Source organism: Nymphalis io, chromosome 22, assembly GCF_905147045.1.
Source record: "Nymphalis io chromosome 22, ilAglIoxx1.1, whole genome shotgun sequence".
NCBI classification, from domain to species: Eukaryota; Metazoa; Arthropoda; class Insecta; order Lepidoptera; family Nymphalidae; genus Nymphalis; species Nymphalis io.
In genome coordinates, this window is record NC_065909.1 from 4194293 (window position 1) to 4219272 (window position 24980).

The 24980-nt window shown below is 33.2% G+C and overlaps 1 protein-coding gene across 2 annotated transcripts; it reads left to right on the forward strand.

Moving 5' to 3' along the window:
- Nucleotides 1-121: 121 nt before the first annotated feature.
- On the forward strand, nt 122-24925 carry LOC126777357 (phosphoenolpyruvate carboxykinase [GTP]-like). Of its 2 annotated transcripts, XM_050500386.1 has the most exons (14): nt 122-282; nt 7773-7827; nt 18542-18641; nt 18821-18966; nt 19261-19445; nt 19578-19700; nt 20164-20322; nt 21852-21955; nt 22087-22300; nt 22464-22656; nt 23028-23226; nt 23481-23630; nt 24008-24205; nt 24528-24925. In XM_050500386.1, the coding sequence occupies exons 2-14, from the start codon at nt 7796-7798 to the stop codon at nt 24630-24632; spliced, it is 1908 nt and encodes a 635-aa protein (XP_050356343.1). In that variant the 5' UTR covers nt 122-282; nt 7773-7795; the 3' UTR covers nt 24633-24925. The 2 variants fall into 2 exon arrangements, with proteins under 2 accessions (XP_050356343.1, XP_050356342.1); XM_050500385.1 differs by lacking the exons at nt 122-282; nt 7773-7827 and adding an exon at nt 15178-15400.
- Nucleotides 24926-24980: the final 55 nt, after the last annotated feature.

A 24980-nucleotide genomic window follows, 5' to 3' on the forward strand; every position in this document is an offset into this window, starting at 1 on the left:
AATAAACCTTTTTTTATTACACAAATGTTGCCCCTTTCTTCATAATAATCAATAAATCAAATAAAATGAAAGTAAACGTATATACAAAAGGTAATTTCCATAATCGTTATTAACTTTAAACGTCAAAGCAATCAACACGTAGAGCCATCACGATACGATTACGTAGTTTTCTTCTTGTGAAATAAAGTAGTTTATCGCCAACTGGATCCAATACAACACGTCTTTATATCCTATAGTGTTATCAGAGCATTGAAATCGGTCAATAGTCGTATATTTTATAAGGTAAGATTTTCTTTTTTTTTTCTTTTGACAGTTCGAAACGACACACGGCCCAATTTCGTTTGAATATTTTTAATCTGTAAATGTCGTTTGATTTGTTATGATTTTTGTAATTGAAAAGTGTAACGAATTGTTTTTACGTGACATTAAATAAATGTTAGATAGATTAGAATATATTTATATTCTAATAAAATATTTTAAGAATAAAAATTGATTGTTAATATTTATTATGATAATTTTATTTTTATTATTTTTTATTAATATAAAAACAAATAAGGAAAAAATTTGCGTAGAAAAATAATACATCATGTTTGAAATTTTGAGGATGAAATGAAATATATAAGCATAATTCATATATTTTTTAAATATTTTCTATGTATTTAATAAAGTATGATTAAAGACTAAATTATAAGTTAAAAAACTTATATAAATAATAATAACATTGTATAAATCACTTAAATAAACAATTCGTTGACATATGGTAAACAAGAATTTGATATTTATTAAATTGATATTTACACATTTGTCCTAAAAATATAATGTATTAAGCGAATATTTTGTAACCAAAAATATGTATATTCGCCAACTTATTACAACATATTTATATCGTTTCTACTATAGAGTAAATAAGAAACGTGTGAAGCCAGTTATTGTAATTTGTATTTATTAATTTTATATTAATATAAAATTATTAGTATCTGAGTGAAGGGTTAAACTTAAAATCGATTTAACAGACTGGTTTGTTTAGTAATGAAAGTTGTTCCTGACAGTAGGAACCAGATTGAAAAATGGCGTCGGTTAAAATCAGCTGACCCCGTGTTTACAATGCCATTATTATTTTTTTAATAACAATACAGATTGTAAATTGTTTTAGCATGAAAAGACGGTAAAATAAATATGTACATAATTATACATAGTGTATTTTGGGACGGCATTAACATTTTATCCCAAATCTTCTCTTCTCTTGAAGATGTTTGGAACTTATTTCATTATACTGCTCCATTGAGGGACAGCGAAATACGCATAAGGCATATTTTGATGTGACACAGGTTTCCACACGATGTATTTCTTCACCGTCGAGCAGGAGGTGAATTATAAACACAAATTAAACGCCTGTTCTATGCTTTGGATTATTAATGTTTTACCTAAAATAATTATTTTTCTTTCTTCGTTCTTGTTAGACGTCCTTAGAATAATTAAAATATTATAGACAAAGCATAAATTAATAATATTAAACTGAATTGTAATTATCTCTTTAAAGAAAAAATAATTCTAATGTTTAATACATATTTAATCAGCTGATACGTCGTAAATATATCAAGTGAAAATGAAATTGTTGATCGACGATCGACGACCCAGCTTTCCTGTTTTTGATATTCAATATGTTTTATCTGTTGTTTAGATATAAAACATGTTTATATAGATAACAGAATGTTCAATTCTGTTGAATTGTATAAAACTCATGCATTATTTATTCTGTTGTTTACATATAATTCATTAAAAAAAAACAACTCTACCTTCATTTTAAAACAAAATAATTATCTGTATTTTTGCGTAAGGAACTAGGTAAGAAATAATAATGTTATGATAAACGTCAGCTTTCGCGCGTTTTTAATGTTTGCTATAAATATATATGAGTGAAGTAAACAAATTAAATATTACGAATGAAATCGTTACAAAGATCAACTGACATGAAATCAAAATAGTATTATCTAGTGCGTAAATAATAAATATGTCGTCACTGATATGGCGAGAGGCACATGAACAATGATATATATGTATACAAACTGTAACACATCGCTGTAACCCCTTTAGAATGTGACGTGATGTCCAAAACATATGTTTGACATGTAGGTCATAAGTAGGTATGTTTATTGTGAGCAAGTTATTATTACATATTTCATTTTGATTTCGGAATTGCTTGAAGATTAACTATTTCATTGTTTTATAATTTATTGTATTCACGAGGATTTCTGTGTAATTTAATTTAGGGAGTTAAAATATTTATCTCCAGTTTTCGGGAGGTAGATCAAAGTCAAATTAATCAATTTTTAATTTGAATTGGTTGACGCCAGCCGACGTGACGTGACATAACGCAATAGGCCTTGGTAAGCCAATGAGCTCTCAATATTTAGTTACTTTTTCAGAGACCTAAGTTTAGGGCAGTCCATAGCAAGAGACTTTCATTATATATTCTCAATTCATCAACCAAAACCAGTAGTAGCAACTTCAAATATTATCTGTTCCATCACAGATACAACAATTCATACCAACAGTATTCTTCAGTTAATGACCGACAATGATCATAAAATATATTGTGTCTGATGCTGGTGATATCACCTACTGTGTAATCGGTGTGTCGTACATAAAGCCATCGATATTTCGCCATGTACCAATATTGTCCCTTCGAACTACGAGGGTAGGTGACTGCCGTGAAGGCACACACTTGTGCTCATATATCTTGTGCATATGGCTAGTTTTTAGATGTACGTTCAGTAGCAAATTATTTTGTAAGCGGGCGACTATAATTTGACAATTAAAAGATCTGAATCATTTATGATTAAATTCAGTTGCGAATGAATTACCAATAACTTGATTTCGTTCTCTTCTGAACTATTTCTTAAACCACATCTTTAAAATTGACAAAGTTTTAGCAAAAGTATTGAGAAATATCTTAGCATGGGTGTTCTTTCTGGTTTGAAGGGTGAATGAACCAATATAATTACACACAAGGGACTTAATTGCTTAGTTCCCACGATTGCGCGATTGAAGAATTCAGCGCTAATGTCTATGGGCGGTGATGACCCATTACCATCAGGTGGCGCAATTGCCAGTCCGCTTACTTACTTTAAGTCTGTACCATCACCTGTCAGCCACAAACCATAAGACCGCTTGACATTTTTAAACCAGCTTATACTGACAGCAGTGCAGGACTTGCTATCCTTCTTAACTCCACTTGCTAGAAAGAGATGGCTTTATTTTAATACTGTTACTATAGAGATAATTAACTCAGCTTCCATATAATTATTCTATATTTGAATCAGGTTTTAAGTAATAACAATATCCAGTTTCAAAACCAGAATTCGAGTGGTCCAAATTAAATTTAGCACAATTTTCTTTGAGACGAAATTCAACCATCTTTTGTTTTAAATGGCGCAGGAACTGTCAGATGTTTATTTTTTATTTATTATTTGTATATTGATGGTATATCTCTTTTAGGATTATTGATGACACTATGATATTAATATGCTTTCAAACAATATATAATTTGCTTACTAAGTTTAATTGTATGTCTAGACAATATTCAAGTTAAATATTTATTTTATTATTCTATAATGGTAAGAACGCGTGAATGTGAACTGATGAAACCGATGATAGTGGGTTCAAACCCAGGCAAGCACCACTGAATTTTCATGTGTGCTTAATTTGTAATTATAATTCATCTCGTGCTTTACGGTGAAGGAAAACATCGCGAGGAAACCTGCATGTCATTTCACCAATCCGCATTTCGTCGTGGTGGAATCAGCTCCAAACCTTCTCCTCAAAAAGGGAGAGGAGGCCTTAGCCCAACAGTGAGACATTCACAGGCTATTACCTCAACGTTACGTTATTTAATGTAGGGACAATCTAAGTCCTCAACATATTTTTATGTATTGATTAATTTGTTCATCTCCATAGCACGTTATATTCTATTGAATGCAGTTTGATAGTTCATTTCCCATTGCATAACCTTCAACGCTCAAGATAACAGGATGTTATCAATTTCTAACGATCATTAAGATCTAAAACAATTGAATAATAATATAATCTCAGGAACAATCTGGATCACTCATATTATTTAGATGTATTTTTACAAATTTAAGCCTTTAATCTATCTCTTTATAAATATGAAGATATTCCTATTGACACCGCTATATTAACCAATTAATTGGGTATATTCCCAACATAATAAGCGTGTTTATGAAGGGTATATAAATAAATTAAATAAAAATCGCCTTTATATAATATATATATTTAACTTTAAATTAATTATCAGCAATCATGTCTGATTGTCTTATCATATAGGTCTCCTCTAATTCCCTAAACGTCGTGTTGTTTTTCCCCATCCCTTTTTCAGATTATTCACATTATCCACATATATACCAACATTTTATGTCTTCCTCTATGTCTCTTCCCATTTCTGGGGTATCATTTCGTCTGTCCATTTCTTTGATTTTGTTCTCCACATATGTCCCGTCCATCTCCATTTCGGTGTTCTTGTCTTTACACCCTAAGCGGGTGTTCTTGGTTATGTTTCTTATTTCTATAGCTTACCATTTATCCCTTAGAGGCTACATAGTAGCATAACAAACTGTATGTGTTTTACATATATAATCCAAAGCAAGCGAAATTAATTTCACTTAAATATATACTTAGCAAAACATATCAGTTAAAAATCACCGGCTCCGACGATCAGTTACAAATATAGCACACTTTCAATCATAGCTAATTGGGTTAAAATTTCCACTTTTAAGTCTAGTTATATATTATTTTTTAAATATATATATATATTTAAAAAAATGTAAGAAAAAGAAGCTAGATTCTTTTTCTTTTATCTATAAATAAAAGTGTATTCGTTCAGCTCGACGGTGGTATAAGGCCCTGTCTTTTAGAAATTATAATACTATGGCGTTACTGGAATCTGATCTTAGTGGAAAACAGAAATTTTTCGTCACAAAAATCGTTGTCATTCATTTGCTTCATAAATAAAACTTATTTACTTCTTTTGGTATCTTTTAAAAAATATATATAATGTCACCAGAATTAAAATTTTTAAAATAAATCCAAATAAACGACGATTTGATATTAAGGTCACTCGCTTTTATCTAATATCGAAGAAAAAAATATGCTACTATATACAATAATATCAGTGCGATAGTGATCTTCAATGCTTCTAATCGTTATCACGGAATATATTATGTTATTTGCGGATATATAATCCTACCTCTTCAAATAAACGTAGTGCAAAATATTGGTAATTGACTAGAAAACATAGTTAATAGGTATAGAGATTCCTCTATGGAAATAATAAAATCAAATATTTCAACGCAAATAGATCCTATTATAAAAGGTGGGACCTTCTACTCGCTAGAAAAAAATCATGAGCAAATAAGAAAATACACAAAAGGCCCGTACATTTTTGTCATTGCAAAGATATATAAACTAATTTTCACTCGTACGTAAAGGGGGGTTGTTAGATGCAAAAACGTAGTCCTATGTCCATCCTTTGGGGTTCAAGCTTGCTTCATACAATTTCATCAAAATCAGTTCAGTCGTTTAGCCGTGAAAATATAACAGTTACTTCCGCATTTATAATATTGTTATAAATAAGCTTTTCCAGAAAACCAGTAGGATGGTAGGCGTAAAAAACGGCTGGACCGAATGAATATAACTGACATACAAATTACAATTATTTTATGTGGAAATTCGAATTTTCCTCGTCGGTTAGTGGTTGTTTGTCGTTAAGACGGAAAGGGTACCGTTGGTTTTTTAGTGGGTATTCCGATGTTCGGGGCGCACTCGGCGCCTTGGACACTGGCGAGCCCCACAGCTAAAAGAGCTTTTTTCATTCGCGGGGGTGTACCCCGCGAATGAAAAAAGCGTTAAAAAAAGAAGGAATGAGACTGTATATAACGGCATATATAGTTGTTTAACTATTTTTAATTTTTACATTAATCGTGCGCGTATTTTTATTGTTTCTGTAAGAAAAAACGACATTTACTAATAAAATACATAAAACGAATAAAATGTTATGTTAAATTATATATTAATTGGGCGCGTATTTTTTATTGTTTATGTAAGAAAAACTACATTTAAATAAAACGAATTATTCGTTATATTTAAATTATTTATTACAATATTTTAAACTTATTTTGTCCAAGCTTGAGCACAATGTCGATTCCGTTGCACCGAATCTTTAAACCAATAAATATATCTTGTATCAAATACAAACAATGCCACCCTTTTCAATAAGTATATTACAAAAATCCATCCATTATATCATCCAATAACATCGCTATCTTTTTCGAACGTATGTTATTTTAAAGGTAGTAAATATTATTTACTTCTTAAAAAGTGGTGTTGTTTAATTATTGTGTACATACAAATTAATTAATATAATATCTTATTTTCAGTAAATAACGCGTAAACAAGTGCAAAGTCGCTTATGTTAACCCGGATTCGGTAAATAAACTTTCTATTATGATTAATTATATACATATATGTTTTAATTAGCTCGACTTTGCTACTGAAAGTACCCATGCGATCGTACATTACATATTATATAGTCCTCCAGATCTATTTCGGCCACGGCAGCTAATTTCAAGAGAGATTAGCCAACTGCGTAGGACATATTATAGTGCACAAATGTGTGTGCAAATACAGGTGCACTCTCTATACCCTGAGAGTTAGGGTAATCCGATAGGACGTTAATCCGACACGACTGGAAAGAGTTCAGATGCAGGACCAACGGCTTCACACTTCCACCTTTCAGACTCCGGGCTGCTATTGAGAGCTTTCGACACAAAACTCAATAACTTTTTTATTGGCCCGACCTGGGATTTGAACCCACACTGGGTCTGCGGCCTTACATCCAAGCCACTAGACCAACTAGGAAGTCACATATTATAATGCACATTACTATTATTATTTACATTTTAATATAATAGCTACCCGTGCTAGTATATTCGCATTTCGTACGGGTAGAATAAAAAATAACATAAGACGTCGTGTGGCGAACGCCAATAGAACGAGTCGGCATGATTTTTCTGTCATATTTACACAAAACCTTGATGAGAGATTCCGTTCGGTAATTTTTGAGTTTATTGCGTTCGGACAAACAAACGCGGCGGGGGGGCATTGTTTTATAATATGTAGTGATTTATACCAAAGACCGCAAAATTTTTTTTATTAATTTAAATGAATATTTTTTTGTATTTCAATCTGTGGTAGTTATTTGTACAGCGCCGTCTGTTTGATTACTACCCTCCATTAATTAATCCACCACAAAACATCGAATACAGTGTACAGTTGGGGTTCGATCAGAAGAATAAGTGCAGCAGAGTAATTATAAAAAGGATATACCCTACTAATATTATAAATTTAAAGGTTTAATTTTTTGTATATTTGTTACTGATTTACGCAAAAACTTGACGGATTTAGATGGTATTTGGAATAGCGATAGTTTGTATACTGACTTAACACATAAGCTTCCTGACACCTAAACAGCCCCCTACCCCTAACACACGGGCGAAGCCGCTGGTGGAAGCTAGTTTGAAATATATATATATATATATATATATATATATATATATATATATATATATATATATATGTATATATATAAGGTGCCATACTGATTCCTTTTATTTTGGACCTGGCGATAATAATCTTAAGTATATTAGTATTTATTCGTGTAAGTACACGGTAAAATAAAGTATTTTCCTTTGTTTCAGATCATAACAAAGTAGACACAAAAATGGTGTTGCTGTTACGAAAATTATCAAAACGGTAAGTACATCAATAATTATCTACCTTATAAGAAATTATTTAGATTTCTATTCCAAGATGTCGTGCATTATATCATTGAAATAAATAAGACGATAAAAATTCGCAATTTTTGTAGCAAATTACATCATAAGATAAAAAGTTATTTGAGTACAAAATAATAAACACGTTTGTAGATAGAAATGTTTATAAATAATTCACAATAAAAACGTATGATTGCTTAACCCGCTCTGTTCGGACGCAGCCTTAGTCGCAATCAGCTGTAAAGAGCAAAGGTCCTCGTGGAGGCGCGGCAGCGGCCGCTGGTTATGCCGGTTACAAATATTGAGGCAGAATGATATTTCAACATTAACGGACACAAACTTGAAATTAAAACTTGTTCTTTATATTTATTTTAAGATTCGATGATATCCGCGTTCTTCGTTATGATATTTATAATATATTTATCAAATAACAAAAAGCTTAAAAAAATATTCTGACTTTAAACAGTCTCACGTAGTTTTTTATGGCGTTCTATTAAACGTCAAAGCTATTATTTTTTTTTTATTTGTCAAACTTTACTACCTCTCATGTAAAACCTTCAGATTTGAGGATTGACGAAGAACCCACCATTAGAGACGTTATACGTAGTTATGCATAATTTGTTTCTAGCTATACTAAACTAAATATCAATTTTTACCCATATATAATTTGTCATCTGATGGTATGTTGTCACCACTGCCACATGGGCACTAAGGAATATTAACTATCTCAGTCCCACACTCCCTTCAAATAAGAACACAAAAATACTAAATATTGCTCTTTGGCGGTAGAATCTTTGATGAGTGGTACCCACTCAGGTGGGTTTGGACAAAGCGATACCCTACCAAGTGCATTTATGTTTATGTAGGCACGTTTCAACCGTCCAGTTAGAACGCTGCCTAATGAGCGTATGTAATCAGCTGGTAAGTGCAAAGGTTTGTTATCGTGGAGGCGCGGCCGCACGCCCCTGTTTCATCATCGGTTATCGTTTACTAATAATAGAATGATCTTGGCAACTGAATGGAAAGATTTGTTTAAATATTTGGCTTAGGTTTTACCAGTTTTTTTTATTAACCATATAAAATATTAAATGTTTCCATACTAAAAAAATAATTTATTAACAAATTACTACATTTATTTGGAATATATTGTTTTAAGCTTTTCATAAAATAATTAAAAACATAAACATTATCATTATAACAAAAAATATTGTATTTAATATTTTTTATTTTACATACCTTTTTTAAATTTCAACAATAATATGACGAGGCTGTATAGTGCAATACTTTTAACTTATCCAAGAAGAAAAAAAATACACAAATCTTAACCACCAACAAAAATATTTGTTAAATACACAAAATATCGCGTTACCAACCGAACTTACATTTTTCCGAAATAAAATATCATAACGTCTTATATAACGCTATAAACATTTACAATAATAATTGAATATCGATAAAAGTCGATAAACACCCGGATTTATAATATTACCAATTTAATGTCATTATTTATCGAAAAAACGATTAATATCTTCAAGGAAAATTTTATAACGTTTCATTATGATATTTAATAAATATCAATGCTCGCTATATTGTATATAAGTAAGAATTATAATAAGCATTGAGCCACGATTGCCCAGTGGCGATAAATTGCTTAAAACGTGATTCACAATATACCAAATTTTCATGTGTATACAATTCATTTTTTTACGAATACATCAAAATAATTTAAAAAAAACACCCATTTGCTCAAAATACGGAGATTTTTTCTATTAGGGTGTATATTCGCTGTAACTTATACGTACAAATAATACAATTACAATTGTTGAATTAAATTTATTTACACTTTTTTTCTTTTAAATAGGCAGACGGTGAGCCGAAGGCTACCTAATAGTAAGGGGTAAGACATTGGCGCTGTAAGAACTATTGATTATTCGATCCTTACATTCGATATATTTTGATCCATGCATCACCAATGCACCACCAACCTTCTTATATCCTAACTAATCGTCTCGGTTTCACAAGGGTTAATGAGATATTTTGGAGTGAGCGGAAATTTGTCACAGTCACTACAACTGTGGCAAATTTCAAGCCAATCTGTCGGATAGTTTTGGATATCTCGCGATGATATTTCTTTAGTGGTTTGGCTTATATATGTATATATATATATTAAATATAGAGCACAGATATAAAAGGTGTTTGAGTTAATATTTAATTGTAGTACATAGGGCGTTCAACACAAAAACAATTTTTACTGTTTTGTTTATGTAACATAATTAAAAGATCATGCATGGCTTCGAAACCTTGTGACATCTAATTATATTTAGGTCATGAACCCGGCTGCCTCATGTTATCACTTTTTTGCTACAATAGCAATATAATACTTATTAAATTTATATTATATCATTTATCAAACTTCTAAAAATACAGAATTTTAATGTCTTATTTAATAAACGTTATTTCAAGTTATATAGATCAAAAAACAAAAAATAACAGATTAAAAAAAAGTTCACAAAAACATTAATACAATATGTATTTCTTAATAGCTTACTGAGTCCACTTAGGCTATATATTGCACTACCCTAGCCTTTTACCTGAGAAATAAATAAAAGATGAAGAAAAATAGTGTTTTTATTAATTGTTATGTTAATTTTTATCTGTGGCCAACCAAATTTTATTTTGCAAAGTTATCGCGGCAAAATATTACAAAACAAAGCAAAGAATATGTAATTGGATCTTAGTAAATATATATACATTGCATAGCACACGTTAAATAATTATTTACAATACATGATCATTGACCAGACGACTCTCATAATTTGTTTATCGTAAACCTTCTGAACTCTTCGTTTGGTTGATACCCATTTTATCGAGGGCGGTTATTTTCCTCATATAATTAGGTATAAAGTTTATTTTATAACAATAATTAAAATCTCTAATTATATACATATATGTATATGATATTAAAATGTAAAAAACATATTTTGATTGATTTGGTTATTTTTTTTATATTCGACATTAAGCTTTTTTCTTTGACACTATATAAATGAACGTAATTTAAAAATATAAAAACAGTTTCGATGGACATGTATATAATAGCCTATATATATAAGCCCTTAAATTCATAAACTATATATTTTTAGACAACCAATTTTCGAACCCAAGTACCCCGGGATCAGCGTGTCCCGTCTATGACGGTTTGCTAGCTTTTTTTTTTTTTTTATAGAATAGGAAGGTGGACGAGCATATGGGCCACCTGATGGTAAGTGGTCACCAAACGCCCTTAGACATTGGCATTGTAAGAAATGTCAACCATCGCTTACATATCCAATGCGCCACCAACCTTGGGAACTAAGATTTTATGTCCCTTGAGCCTGTAATTACACTGTAATTAGCTACTAGACATATGTACTTATTATATAATATTAAATATTAGCTGATCATAAAAAGAGTAATAAATAATTCGTTTTTACATGCTTAAAAATATTTATTACATTAAGGATTTTACTAGAACCAAATAATATATACGATAATACGACGCCTTTTAAAAATATTTTTTCGCGTCTTTTCTATTTTATTTTATATTTGCTATTATAAGCAGTAAGGATATTTAACTGCATCATGTTAATGTAAATATATGTAATTTATAATATCCTTAATAGCTGATTAAAAGAATGAATTAATAAAGTTTTGTAAAGAAATGATATTTTACACGAATTAATAATAAAATTAATTAAATAATTAGATTAGGCTTCTTGCAAGTCTTTGAGCCAGTCAGTGTGAATTGACTAGCCAAGAAAGGGAGTGACGGTGCTTCGGTTTTTAATATTTACGAATAAACGTTCGCATATAAAACTAATGTTATTAAATACAGATATTTAAATAAATTCGTTTAGAATAAAATTGTAAATGTTGTCCAAAAATGGGTTTTTAGGCGAAACCCTTTTTCAAATTCGTTTAAGGAGTAGGTTTTGAGCTTATCCTACCACGCTGCTCCGGAATGCTAGATATAAACGTGTTGCAAATACGACGATACTTTCCTTCATCTAGGCACTTATTTGACCCAGCTTTGCACGGGTCAAATAAGGGTCCGAATAAAATATTCATATTGTAATATATACTCTTATTAGCCACTACTCGCCAGTAAAGCTCCCGGTCGTCATGATTTTTTCCATCATTTTCAATAATCATCGTCATATTTCAGCCATTAGACAAATCATTAGTGAATTATACACCAAAACCCACCCTATGAATTACTCTATACATCAATGAAAACCCTATGAAAATCTGTTCAGTCAGACGGAGCGGGACGGGAGACTTTGTTTTATAATATGTAGTGATATGTATGTAGGTAATTATTAAATTGGTTTTTGGGTCAAAAACTATTTCTGACCTTGTTTTCTAAACTATTACAGTTGTAAGAAATAAAAATAAAAGGAACGCGGAAATTGATTTGTTCCTATAAATATTATGGATTGTATATAATTTGATTGAATCATTTTGCCTTTTACTAGTAAACAAAAGATACCTACACGATAAATGTAGAACGCATTTCTGCGTCGACGCTTCCTGATTTTAAACAAAGACTAGAATCTGCAACGGGGCCTTCGTGACCTTCGAGACTTGTACCATTAACAGCTCTTTGCTTTTGTTTTTATTTAGCATTATATGTCGATATTGAACTTTGGACTATTTTGTATACAAGATAGTATTTTTTAAAAAAATTGGGTCATGGTCGTCTGATACAATAAAATCATAAAAGATATTTCTAAGAAACTGGTCCACACTTCTGGTGACCCAAGAGCTGGCGCTTATTTAGCCCAAAGGCTGAGACTAGCGGTGCAGAGAGGCAATAATGCCAGCGTCTTGGGTACAATGCCACAGGACAATCTTTTGGACGACGAGTTATTGCTATAAATTTGTAATGCGTATTTTGTTTTTTTTTATTTTAATTTTGTATTTTCTAAAAATATAATAATAAGATAGTAAACTGTTTATAATGTTAAACTTTACCTCACGTACGCCAGGCTTACGTAACATTTTAGGAGCGGCTCTTGTTGAACGAGTTTTTAATTTCGTTAAATTCTATTCAAATTGTGATATTTCAACGGCTAAATAAATGTCTATCTAACCTTTGGTAACGTGAAATTCTAACGTGAAATAAATCCTAAGTACTTGTATAAGCCCCTTAACTCCACATATATGTGATACATTAGAATAGCATAGTTGAATAAGCTCATAACCTTCAAAAGAGGATAGAAGGTTTAGCCCAGCAGGAATACAGTCTGTTGCTGTAATATTATCACTATAAATCTCACGTAGCCCGTATCACACATAGCTTTATGACGTACTGTCAAATATAATACTGATCAAAAAGATTGAGATGGAAAATCATAGACAATTTACTAGTTTTTGATTTCACATATTCCCAACAGCTGTTCTGTTTTGTGGTTGTGTAATTCGTGCTTACATATATAGGTAGATGATGAAGAATTTTTCCATTGTCACTTTCGTCCAATGCTTTAAGTTAGCTGAATACTATGGTAACTTTCAGAAAGTTTTTTGAGGTTAATTGTTTTAAATAATTAAGTACCTGGGTTTAATTTTTCTGTAAAAAATTACGTTATTTAACAAAGTTAACTAACTTTTATATAGATAAAATTATTAAGGTAAATGCCATCTAAATACAAAGTTGAAATCAAATCGTTAACCTGATTCCGAAATATAGAACATAAGTGTAAAATTGGTCATAAGATGAAGTCGTTTTCTACCAACCGTTAGCAGATAACATAATAAGTATTATAACTTTGTTGACTGCCTCGTTGGTCTAATGGCTTGATGTAAGGCCGCAGACCCGGAGGTCCTGGGTTAAATTCCGAGGTCGGGCTATAAAAAGTTATTGAGTTTTTCTGTCGGAAAATTCTCAGTAGCAGCCCGGAGTGTGGAAGTTGGAAGTGTGTACACTCCCGTGCCTCGGAAAGCACGTAAAGACGTTGGTCCTGCGCCTGAACTCTTTCCGGTCGTGTCGGATTGCCTATTGGATTGGATTGGATTATAAGAGTTCGGGAATAGAGAGTGCACCTGCTTACGCACACACTTGTGCACTATAATATCTCCTGCGTAGTTGGCTAATCTATCTTGAGATTGGCCGCCGTGGCCGAAATCGGTCTGGAGGACAATATTAAGTATTGTAAAGAAATATTAGAAATGAGACAGGGACTGCTGTCTTTGAAGTATTGACTTATACTCAACCATATTCGTTTAGCAATTGGATTAAATAAAAAAATGAGTAAAAAAGTGCATCTATTTATTTTAAGTTTAAGTGTCTGTGTGTGTGAGATTATCCGGAAAAGAACCGGAGTCACCGACATAGCTTGCAAAATTAGCAGGCTGAAGTGGCAGTGGGCTGGTCACGTATGTCGTAGGACCGATGGCCGTTGGAGCAGACGAGTCCTAGAGTGGAGACCGCGAATCGGCAAGCGCAGCGTAGGGCGCCCTCCAGCCAGGTGGACCGATGACCTTAAGAAGGTGGCGGGCACCAACTGGATGCGGAAGGAGGACAGGGAGCTTTGGCGCACCTTGGGAGAGGCCTATATTCAGCAGTGGACAATGATTGGCTGTTGATATATATATATATAAGTGTGACGTCAGATTTATTGTTTTAAAAACATTGTCGAAGATGTTAAATGAAAAACCTATCTCTGGGTGTGTGTGTGTGTGTGTTTGCCTCGGATATTACTCGGCAATTATTTGCTTGGACACGTAATTTGTTTTTTTGCCTAACATCCACGCCAATAAATTTGCTGCTTTGCAAAACAAAAACATTAAATGTAAACTTAAATAGCGCTGCGGCAAATTGATCATTCTGACCCCTTTGGGCCATTGACGCAAGTATCCACTCACTGCTCACTGTATCCATACTATGAGTAAATCGAGACGAAATAAGAATATTAGTGCCTGATCACTTGAAAAAATTAGTATTTCTTTTACTCAAACTCATTTTCAATGGGACTTGATATAGCTAAATCAATAATGTATTTATGACCTATTTCTAAAATGTCTAATACGTGAAAATATTCATGTAAAAACTTAAAATACTAATACATTGCAATAATACCTTGAGCTTTGATCAAAAACTGACGAAACGCAACATTCTATTCCGTCATTTTCATCGAACGCAGACAAGCCTGTTTAGCAACATTTTGTTTTCCTACGTCATGCCAAGCCCGCGGATTCGGCCAATCAGCGCGCGCCATTTGCACACTCCCCCAGCTATATAATGCGCGCACGCATTTAAAGCAACACTTGCTATTCGATAATTATTCCGAACTTAGTCCCTTGTTATTAAATGGGTGAAAGGATTAATAAAATAAAATTCTATAAGTGGCTTATATTCTTGTTCAGTTTTAGTAATTTGGATAAAATTTAGTTATTATATTTAAATTAATTTAAATTCGCCTTTGAAGTATTGATTTTATTTATTAAATTATTTATTAATTATCAAAAATGATGCATTTTAAAATTATTCCGGAAAACTACGTGAATAAGGCGGCAAAGTAAGTTTTTTTTTGTTATTATTTATCTACTTATTAATAAATCGTTTTGGTTATTTTTTTTAATAACTTATTGTGATCTTTTTGTATAGTAGATTATATAATTGATAATATATTTAAAAAAAAACAATTAACAGCAGAAATACAAATATTTTATAGACAAAGAAATATATACCTATGTATACATAAAGGAATATATCCCTAGAATAGAGATTTAACGCAACAGATTTTAAAAGCTCTTATAAATTAATCAATAATACAGAATAATAATTATATTCTTCTAGATTAAAAATATTGCCATGTTTCAAGACGTTACAATTTATAAAAAAAATGTCTAATTATGTGTAAAAAGCATTACGACTTCAACGTCGCCAGACACTTAAATTATTTTATAGAACTAATTTAACCTAAATAATAATAATACAATAATCTTAAAATTATTAATATATTTCTATGATGTCCTTATCATTGTGTAATATTAATTGATACACAATGAAGGTCACCCAATTATTGTGTGCTTAATTGTATATTAAGTGCTTAAACTAATCTGCGGTATTCTGTAAGACCTCAAATCGTATCATGTTTAATTCTAAAACACGCTATTTTGATGCATATATCCTTCATATGTTTTATTTTTTATTATTTTTGATAGAAAGTGGTCACCATTTTACATCGTTGATGTACCAGCCTTGGAAGCTAATATTTTAACCTTTAAACCGGGTCACAATACTAAGTAATACGCCGAGATGGCCTTGTGGTTAGAACGTCAGAATCTTCTTAACTGATGTTCTGGGATCCAAAACCCGGGCAAGCACCAATGAATTGTCATGTGCTTAATTTGTGTTTATAATTCATCTCGTGCTCGACGGTGAAGGAAAACATCGTGAGAAAACCTCCATGTGTCAAATTTCATTTAAATTCTACCACATGCGTATTCCACCAACTCGCATTGGAGCAGCGTGGTGGAATAAGCTCCGAACGTTCTATTCAAAAAAGGAGAGGAGGTCTTAGCCCAGCAGTGGGATATTCACAGGCTATTAGTTGGTACGCGATAATTGGGTGGATCCTTAGTATGTGTCGGTCTAAGGCGGGCTTAAATGTTATAAATGTTAAAGTCAATGTCTCCTATCATTTACATTTCAAGATCTTGTTCTGCGGTGAGTTTCGAGTTTATTCGAAAAGATCAACTTGAGCCTTGTTCGTGTATAATAATGTAATGAATAAAGTATATTGGTATGTGGATAATTTTGCCGTGTATGTGTGTATATTTATCATACTGTTGACATATAATGCGGACGTGACATACATGCTTATACCAATACAAGATGATAATGAATAGTATGTGTTGTGGGCTTTGTGCAAGCTCGTCTGGGTAGATACCACCCACTCATCAGACATTCTACTAAACAGCAATATGTTGCATTGATCCGGTTTAAAGGCGAGTGAGCCAGTTTAACTTTAGAGAAAAGGGACATAACGTTGATGGCGCATTGGCGATGTAAGAAATGGTAAATATTTCTTACATCGCCTTGTGGCCCATTTGCCAGTTCACCTATCTATTTAAAAAAAAGTATGATGTCCTTCTGACTAAGGAGAAAGCCACAGCAGTTGGTGCACAGGTGATATTATGTATAACTGTGTGAGCAAACAATGGACCTCCTGTTTGTTCACTCTCATAGTTCGATGGGAAGGCACGATGAAAGTGATCTACTAATAAATTGTCACTAACGCAATCGAAGCGTAATCTTTGCCGCTTATTATCGACTATCGGCTTAAAAGTTAACAAATAAGTTTGGTTTTGACACAAGTTGGATTGGAATTGAATCGGAGACGTACCGTTGGAATATATTGGTAGAATTTTCACCAGGACGGCTATGCGTGCGTCTTTCTGCTGAGTAGAATTCCTTGATATAAGAACCTAATAACTTCGTATTGGGCTCCAACCCCGTCGGATCTGTAGCTGTTAGCGTTTGGATTTTTTTGTTAATAACAAAACCAAAGCAAAACATTTACGGCTTAACCTTATGTTGTTTAGTGGGTGATTCGCTTATTTTTTTATTTCTGACGCTATTTGAGCGCAAATTATTCTGCCAATGTCACGTATAAAAGAGATGACAAATATGATATTAGATCATTCGGTTTCGAATTTTGAAGCGTTTAATGATAATGATTAGAAATTATGTAATTCTACAGTAGAAGAAATTAAGAATTAGAAATTATTTAATTATAATATTCAGATATATAATCTGAATATTATAATTAAATGATATAATTAATTGAACACAACATATAAATAATTTAAAAACATACAAATTATTATAATTTTAATTTATTTCTTACATTAAATTAAATATGGTGAGTACGTATCTTTTTCTTTCAAAGGTCAAATCACTGCTGGCAGAAAGAGAGAAAAGACCGCTAGACAACTTCTATAAGGCCATCAGTGTTTATATTGATGGGGCAAACTTAGCAAATTGTTCGCATAATAGAATAATGATGTAATTACATTTCATCACTTATTTAGATAAGCACTTTAAGTGAAGCCGTAAGATAATAAATAGTATCAATTAATTTATTTATATTAAGACTTATTTTATATGTATTTATATTCTTTAAAAAATAATTATTATTTTATTTAATTTTTATGTCATTTAAAAAGTTACAATAACAATACGCAAATGATATTTCTTTATCGAAACATAATAAGTACTTTTTGAAATAGACGTCATTATATTTTTTTTCTGTGGTAGATCCACGGTAGAATTTTGTGCCGTTTTGTTTCGGTGGAGGTTACACGGAACGTTATGTTTTTATTAAACTTTTATCTGCTTCTTACTGGTTTGGTTATTTATGTAAATACTCGACTTTTGTCAAAGATTTACTGTTAAATTATCAATTTTTATTAGTGGTTTCAACATTTCTGAATCATTTAATTACTTTTTTTTTTAATTACTTACTAGCTTGATAGCGTTCAACTAAGCTTCCTCCGTTCATTGTCATTCCATTTAATCCACCTTTTAATCAAACCTCTTTGGATGCGACTATATAAAATATCAGTGTAACGTTTTAATATGTAACGTAACTGAGAGCAACAGCTTCTTTCATTGTGATTTAAATGCACTTATTTTTGTTTTTTTTTTTCAGATGCGCCCAAATAGCTTTAGGGTGTAGCAGGGCTGCCCATCAAACTGCTCTCCGCGGCTCTATCAAGCTTAACCCTCAGATAGCAACATTGACACCGAAGGTATGGCGAGTTTACACCATTATATTTAATTATATTTTAATAGTATTGTTGCTAATATTAACAGAAAATTTTGCGCTCAACTAGCGTAGATACACGTCAGAAAGAGAAGAAAAAGACAGTTATATAAATTATTGCTGTTTCGCAAATAAAATCATTTATAATAAATTATTATTTGTCAGGTGCGAGCTTTCGTAGAGCGTAGTGCAGCGCTATGTGAGCCGGAACATGTACATGTCTGTGACGGCTCGGACGCCGAAGCTGCCGCGTTGCTGCAGCTAATGCAACAGCAGGGGACTGTGAAGCCATTGCCGAAATATGATAATTGGTAAAATATAATATAAATATTATGTTAAATAAAAGAGTTGAATTTATTGGCAATAATTAGGAGACTGAAGAAAAATCGTATTAATTAATTCATATAATTTTTAAAAGTCAAAAATAACTTGATATTGATTTTAAATATGATAATTAAGTATAAATAAAAATTAAATATTTTGGCAGAATCGGTTAGACCTTACTTAGCCGTTAAAAAAAAAAAAGAAAAAATAGCAATATTCTTCTCCATATGGTAAAACCTATGGCCCTATATGGTAAAACAAGTGTTTCTTTTGTCTTGTAGTTGGCTGACGCGGACAGACCCAGCTGATGTAGCGCGTGTAGAGTCCCGTACTTTCATTTGCTCTGAGCATGAACGAGATGTGGTACCCATAGCCCGAGCTGGTCAAAAATCAGCTCTGGGAAACTACATCACACCCGCGGATTATGACAAAGCTGTTACTGATAGGTTCCCTGGCTGCATGCGTGGTGAGTACATATTTTGCAAGTACCTAATATAAGTATATATATTTATATATTTAAACTTCGTAAATTGTTTGTGTGTTTTCTTTGCAGTTATTTAATTTCTATAAAAATTGCTCATTCACACTTATTCATCAGGTCGAACCATGTACGTGATCCCATTCTCGATGGGACCGGTGGGCTCTCCTCTATCCAAAATCGGCGTGGAGGTGACGGATTCACCATACGTCGTCTACTCCATGCGCGTTATGACCAGAATGGGTAAGAATTTAGACTTTTAGAAGAAAAATCTTGTAGTTACATGCCAATATATGTTACTTTTTTCTCTAGAAATAACTTTTACTTGAACAGTCTTTTACTGTTTCCATATCCTTGGAAGTAATTATTTTATTTTAACGTAAACTATTTAATTAAAAACAGCTATAAAATAAGACCAAAATAATCAAATATTTTATCTTATAACAGCTTATAACACCATTTCTGGTACATATATATTAATTTCGTGTACCTCGGAAACGGCTCAAACAATTGGGCGTAAGATTTTGTTCTTTATTTTATCTATTTACCTAGATGAAAAAAAGGAAATTAAAAATAGGTTTTTACAGTCGAGCCAAGCTCGGTAGCCCAGGTACTAAACATTGAAACAATGACTAATTCTCAAATAATATTATTTCGTCTTTATATATAATTTTATTGTATTAAATATATTTTTGTCTGTTATCAGGTAACAAAGTCCTCGATGCTCTTCGCAAGGACGAGAATTTCGTCCGTTGTTTGCACTCAGTTGGCCGCACCAGCAATCCCAGTACCACGGGCTGGCCGTGTGACCCACCACGTACCATCATCCTGCACAGGCCAACGGATAACGAGATCATCAGTTATGGTTAGTAAGATTTTTTACACCATGTAAGTCTATGTCGTAGAAAATTATATTCGATTAACGAGATGACCCAGTGGAAAGAACGCGTGAATCTTAACCGATGATCGTGGGTTCAAGCCCGGACAAGCACCACTGAATTTCCATGTGCTTAATTTGTTTTTATAAGTCATATCATGCTTACCGGTGAAGGAAAACATCGTGAGGAAACCTGCATGTGTCTAATTTCATTGAAATTCTGCCACATGTGTATTTCACCAATGCAATGCGGGTTGCATTGGAGCAGCGTGGTGGAATAAGCTCCAAACCTTCTCCTAAAACAGGAGATTAGGCCTTAACTCAGCAGTGAGACATTCACGGGCTGTATACCAAAAAAAAAACAATAAATGTCCATGAGTCGTTTGTTTGTTAGAAATATGTCAAATTAGTAGAAAGTAATAAACTGTCTATGTATGGTGGAGTTCTGTATTATTTGGTAGTACGCCATGGTTATATATAGATATTATACGCTACAATAATATAAATATTTTACCGTAACAGCCTGTGAATGTCCCACTGCTGGGCTAAAGGCCTCATCTCCTCTTTTTGAGGAGATGAGGCCTGAGATATTATATATTAAATATTTTAACGAAAATTTATTTAAGTTCTTAGAAGCCTACTATTACTAGTGGCAGAGCTCTGTGCAAGCTCGTCTGGGTAGGTACCACCCACTCATCAGATATTCTACCGCAAAACAGCAGTACTTGTTATTGTTGTGTTCTGGTTTGAAGTGTGAGTGAGCCAGTGTAATTACAGGCACAAGGGACATAACATCTTAGTTCCCAAGGTTGGTGGCGCATTGGTGATGTAAGCGATGGTTAACATTTCTTACAATGCCAATGTCTATGGGCGTTGGTGACCACTTACCATCAGGTGGCCCATATGCTCGTCCGCCTTCCTGTTCTATAAAAAAAAGCCTTAAAAAACTGTATTTGTCATTAAAATTCTTATCGTTTTTTTTTGTTCTGCTTTTTAAATTACTTTTTAATACTTTACTTTATATATTTTAATTAATTGTTAAATAACTTGTTATTGTTAGGTTCACTCCATGTATGAATGTAAAAGTGGAAACTTTGATGGCTTATATTTATATTTCGTTACCAAACATTTGGTAATGTATTATATTATGCTGTATGTTTCCCAAAATTAATAAAAATAAAATAAAATAAAAAATATGTGTGTAACTGTAAAAAGTATATAATGAATTGGTAGATATACTAAAGACTTATACTGATAACAATGCAGATATGGAAATAAAGTAATGATTAATTTTTTATACCGTAGTTGTTGCTAAGGTATTTTTGGGGGTTTTTTAATGTCTTAAAGTCTATGGTTTTTAATGTCGCATAATTGTTCCGAATAAAATATCCTTAAAGTTGTAAACATGTGATTATTTACTTCTCTTTAATATATATTCTACTTCTGTTCTTTATAACAATATATATATATATATATATATATATATATATATATATATATATAATATTTTCCTACAGGTAGTGGTTATGGAGGTAACAGTCTCCTCGGTAAGAAATGTTTCGCTCTACGACTTGGTTCCGTAATGGCGAGACGCGAAGGATGGCTCGCTGAACATATGCTGGTAATTAAACTGATAAATTTGTAATTTTATGCATATATTTTAATATTTATCTATCCGATTAAAAGAGAAAAAGAGCTTATCCGGCTCGAAGGACCAAAACTTTGGTATACGTTTTACATCATTGTTCACAGATCGTAGGAATAACTGATCCTGAGGGACGTAAGCGTTACATCGCAGCTGCTTTCCCCTCTGCCTGCGGGAAGACCAACCTCGCGATGATGACGCCCAGCCTCCCCGGGTACAAAGTGGAGTGCGTGGGAGATGACATCGCTTGGATGAAGTTCGACAAAAACGGTGTCTTGAGAGCCATCAACCCTGAGAATGGTTTCTTTGGAGTAGCACCAGGTAAGAATAGGATAATTTAAAATATCAATTCCTATAAAAAATACGAAACTCTATTGTGTCAACTTAATAAAATTAATAGTTCTCATTTCTTGTATATGAAAACATTGGGCCCACCGCCCAGGTGATACGAGGCAAATAAGAGTTTGTAATTCCCATCTATCAGGAACGTCTGCCGGCACAAACCCCGTAGCCATGGCATCAGTGTTCCGCAACACAGTGTTCACAAATGTGGCGGAGACGTCGGATGGCGGCGTGTGGTGGGAGGGGATGGGGGCGGCGCCCGAGAACGTTGTGGACTGGAAAGGGAAGCCCTGGAGCGCCACCGCGGGCACCCCCGCCGCGCACCCTAACTCCAGGTTTGTTTTCAATATTCTGGCTCCTACACTTAATGGCTTATAAGAGCAAATGTCGCTTCCTTACTTTTTGAATTGAAAATGCAAAATATGTCGAGACGAAAGAGAACGTGACGTCAAGAATATTTTATTTATATATTTATTGGGAAAGATACAGCACACTATAATACATAAACGAATTATATAGGCAATATAATATGCAATTAATGCGTCGGTGTTGATGATAATTAAAAAAAAGTTTTTATAACGATTTAAAAGATTAATGTCAATATAGCAAGAATGAATAAATAATTATTGTAATCATCACGATTTCATCTGATATTATGCATACAAACTTGTTAAAAAAATATATTTATTCCATTTCTTTTTTACAGATTCTGCACACCTGCAAACCAGTGCCCAATAATAGACGACCAGTGGGAGAGTGCAGAAGGAGTACCCATTTCCGCTATCCTCTTCGGAGGAAGGCGACCAGAAGGAGTACCTCTGGTGGTTGAAGCGAGGGACTGGCAACATGGTGTATTCATGGGAGCTACTATGAGATCTGAAGCCACTGCGGCTGCTGAACACTCGGTGAGTTAAGATATACTAAACTTAGACTGCTAAATAAAAGCTAGGATAAAAAACTATTAATTTACAAATATTTCAAGACCTTAAAATGAGTATATGACGCTTCAAAAATCAACTCGCCTAACTATTTACCATTTATATATCGTTGTTAATGCCAAATATATAATAATAACTTTATCGTAGAACACTTTGCACCCAACTACCATTTAATTCTCTGGGAATTCTTCATATTAATCATAATTTCATATTGATTTTAGGGTAAAATGATTATGCACGATCCATTCGCAATGCGTCCGTTCTTCGGGTACAACTTCGGGGACTACCTCCGCCACTGGCTGTCCATGGCTCAGGAGGGGAGGACGATGCCGAAGATCTTCCACGTCAACTGGTTCAGGAAAAATGAGCAGGTAAACATAACATCGGGCAATAGTATGGGCTGGTTTTCAGGAAAAAGAGACTTGGTGATAGGTTTTTCCATATATAGCTCTACAAAGTGTAATATATGTTATACCTTCGGCCTCTGCTTGCTTACTTTTTCATCAAAATAACAATATTTGCTACTATTTGTTGCTGAAGTAAGAAAGTGACTCTATTAAATACTGGCAACTAGTCATACTGTTGTATAACTATTATTACGGTCCAGAAATTTCCGCTGGGTCCGATTACTATTTCCAAATCTGGTAGATTTTGACCATTAGGACAGTATCGATACATTCATAAAATTTCCGCTTCGAGCACGTGAAATGACGTCATCGCCACACTAACGACGGTCCCGCTCCCCCAGGGCCAGTTCCTGTGGCCGGGCTTCGGCGAGAACGCCCGCGTGCTGGAGTGGGTGCTGCGGCGCTGCGCCGGCGCCGCCGCCGCGCGCGACGCGCCGCTCGGCCGCGTGCCCGCCGCGCGCGCGCTGCGCACGGACGGGCTCGCCGGCCTCGACCTCGAGCGCCTCCTCAGCACGCCCAGGGACTTCTGGATGAACGAGGTCAGTCCGGTGTAGTCTCGCCCTCGCTTCCTTTGATCTGAGATCTAAGATGCTCGACCTCGGCTCCTTGGCGACCCGAACACGTGAGGAGTGATAGATTACCTATATCTAAAATTATTTATTTATTTTACCAGTAACTGTTTTTTAGGAAATAATCAGTTTAGCCGCGCTTTCTTCTTCTTTCGAGTGTCAAAACAATGGTGACAGAGAGAGAGAGAAATATGTGTAACTAGATGTGTTAAGCGACGTCTATAAATAAAATCGGTAGATTTTTAAACACTTGGTTTGATTCACTTTTCTAATACATTTTGCTTTTTTTTAGGCGGACTGTATAGAAAAGTACTTTAAAGAAGAAGTAGGTGACGACCTTCCGAACGAGATGTGGGACGAACTGAACAAACTTAGGAAAAACTTTGAACAAGCGTAAACTTTGTCAACCAAAGATATTTATAGTATAAGTATAGGATAAGAATTTATGAATTTCCATACGATATCATATGACATACTTGAATAAAATCATGATATCATGATTGTATAAATTTAAGTTATGATTTTTAAACTTGATAATTATATTTTCCTAATAACACATGACGAGATTTTGTAAATCGAAAATATTTTATATTACTGGCAACTCTTGAAGTGTATTAAAAATTAAAAGGCTGTGTACTTTAGGTTAGGCTTACAATAAAGTTTTGTATATAATAATAAATTTATAATAATAAATAATAAATGTTTTTTTTTTTTATATTTTCTTATATCCTGACACGGTAAACAA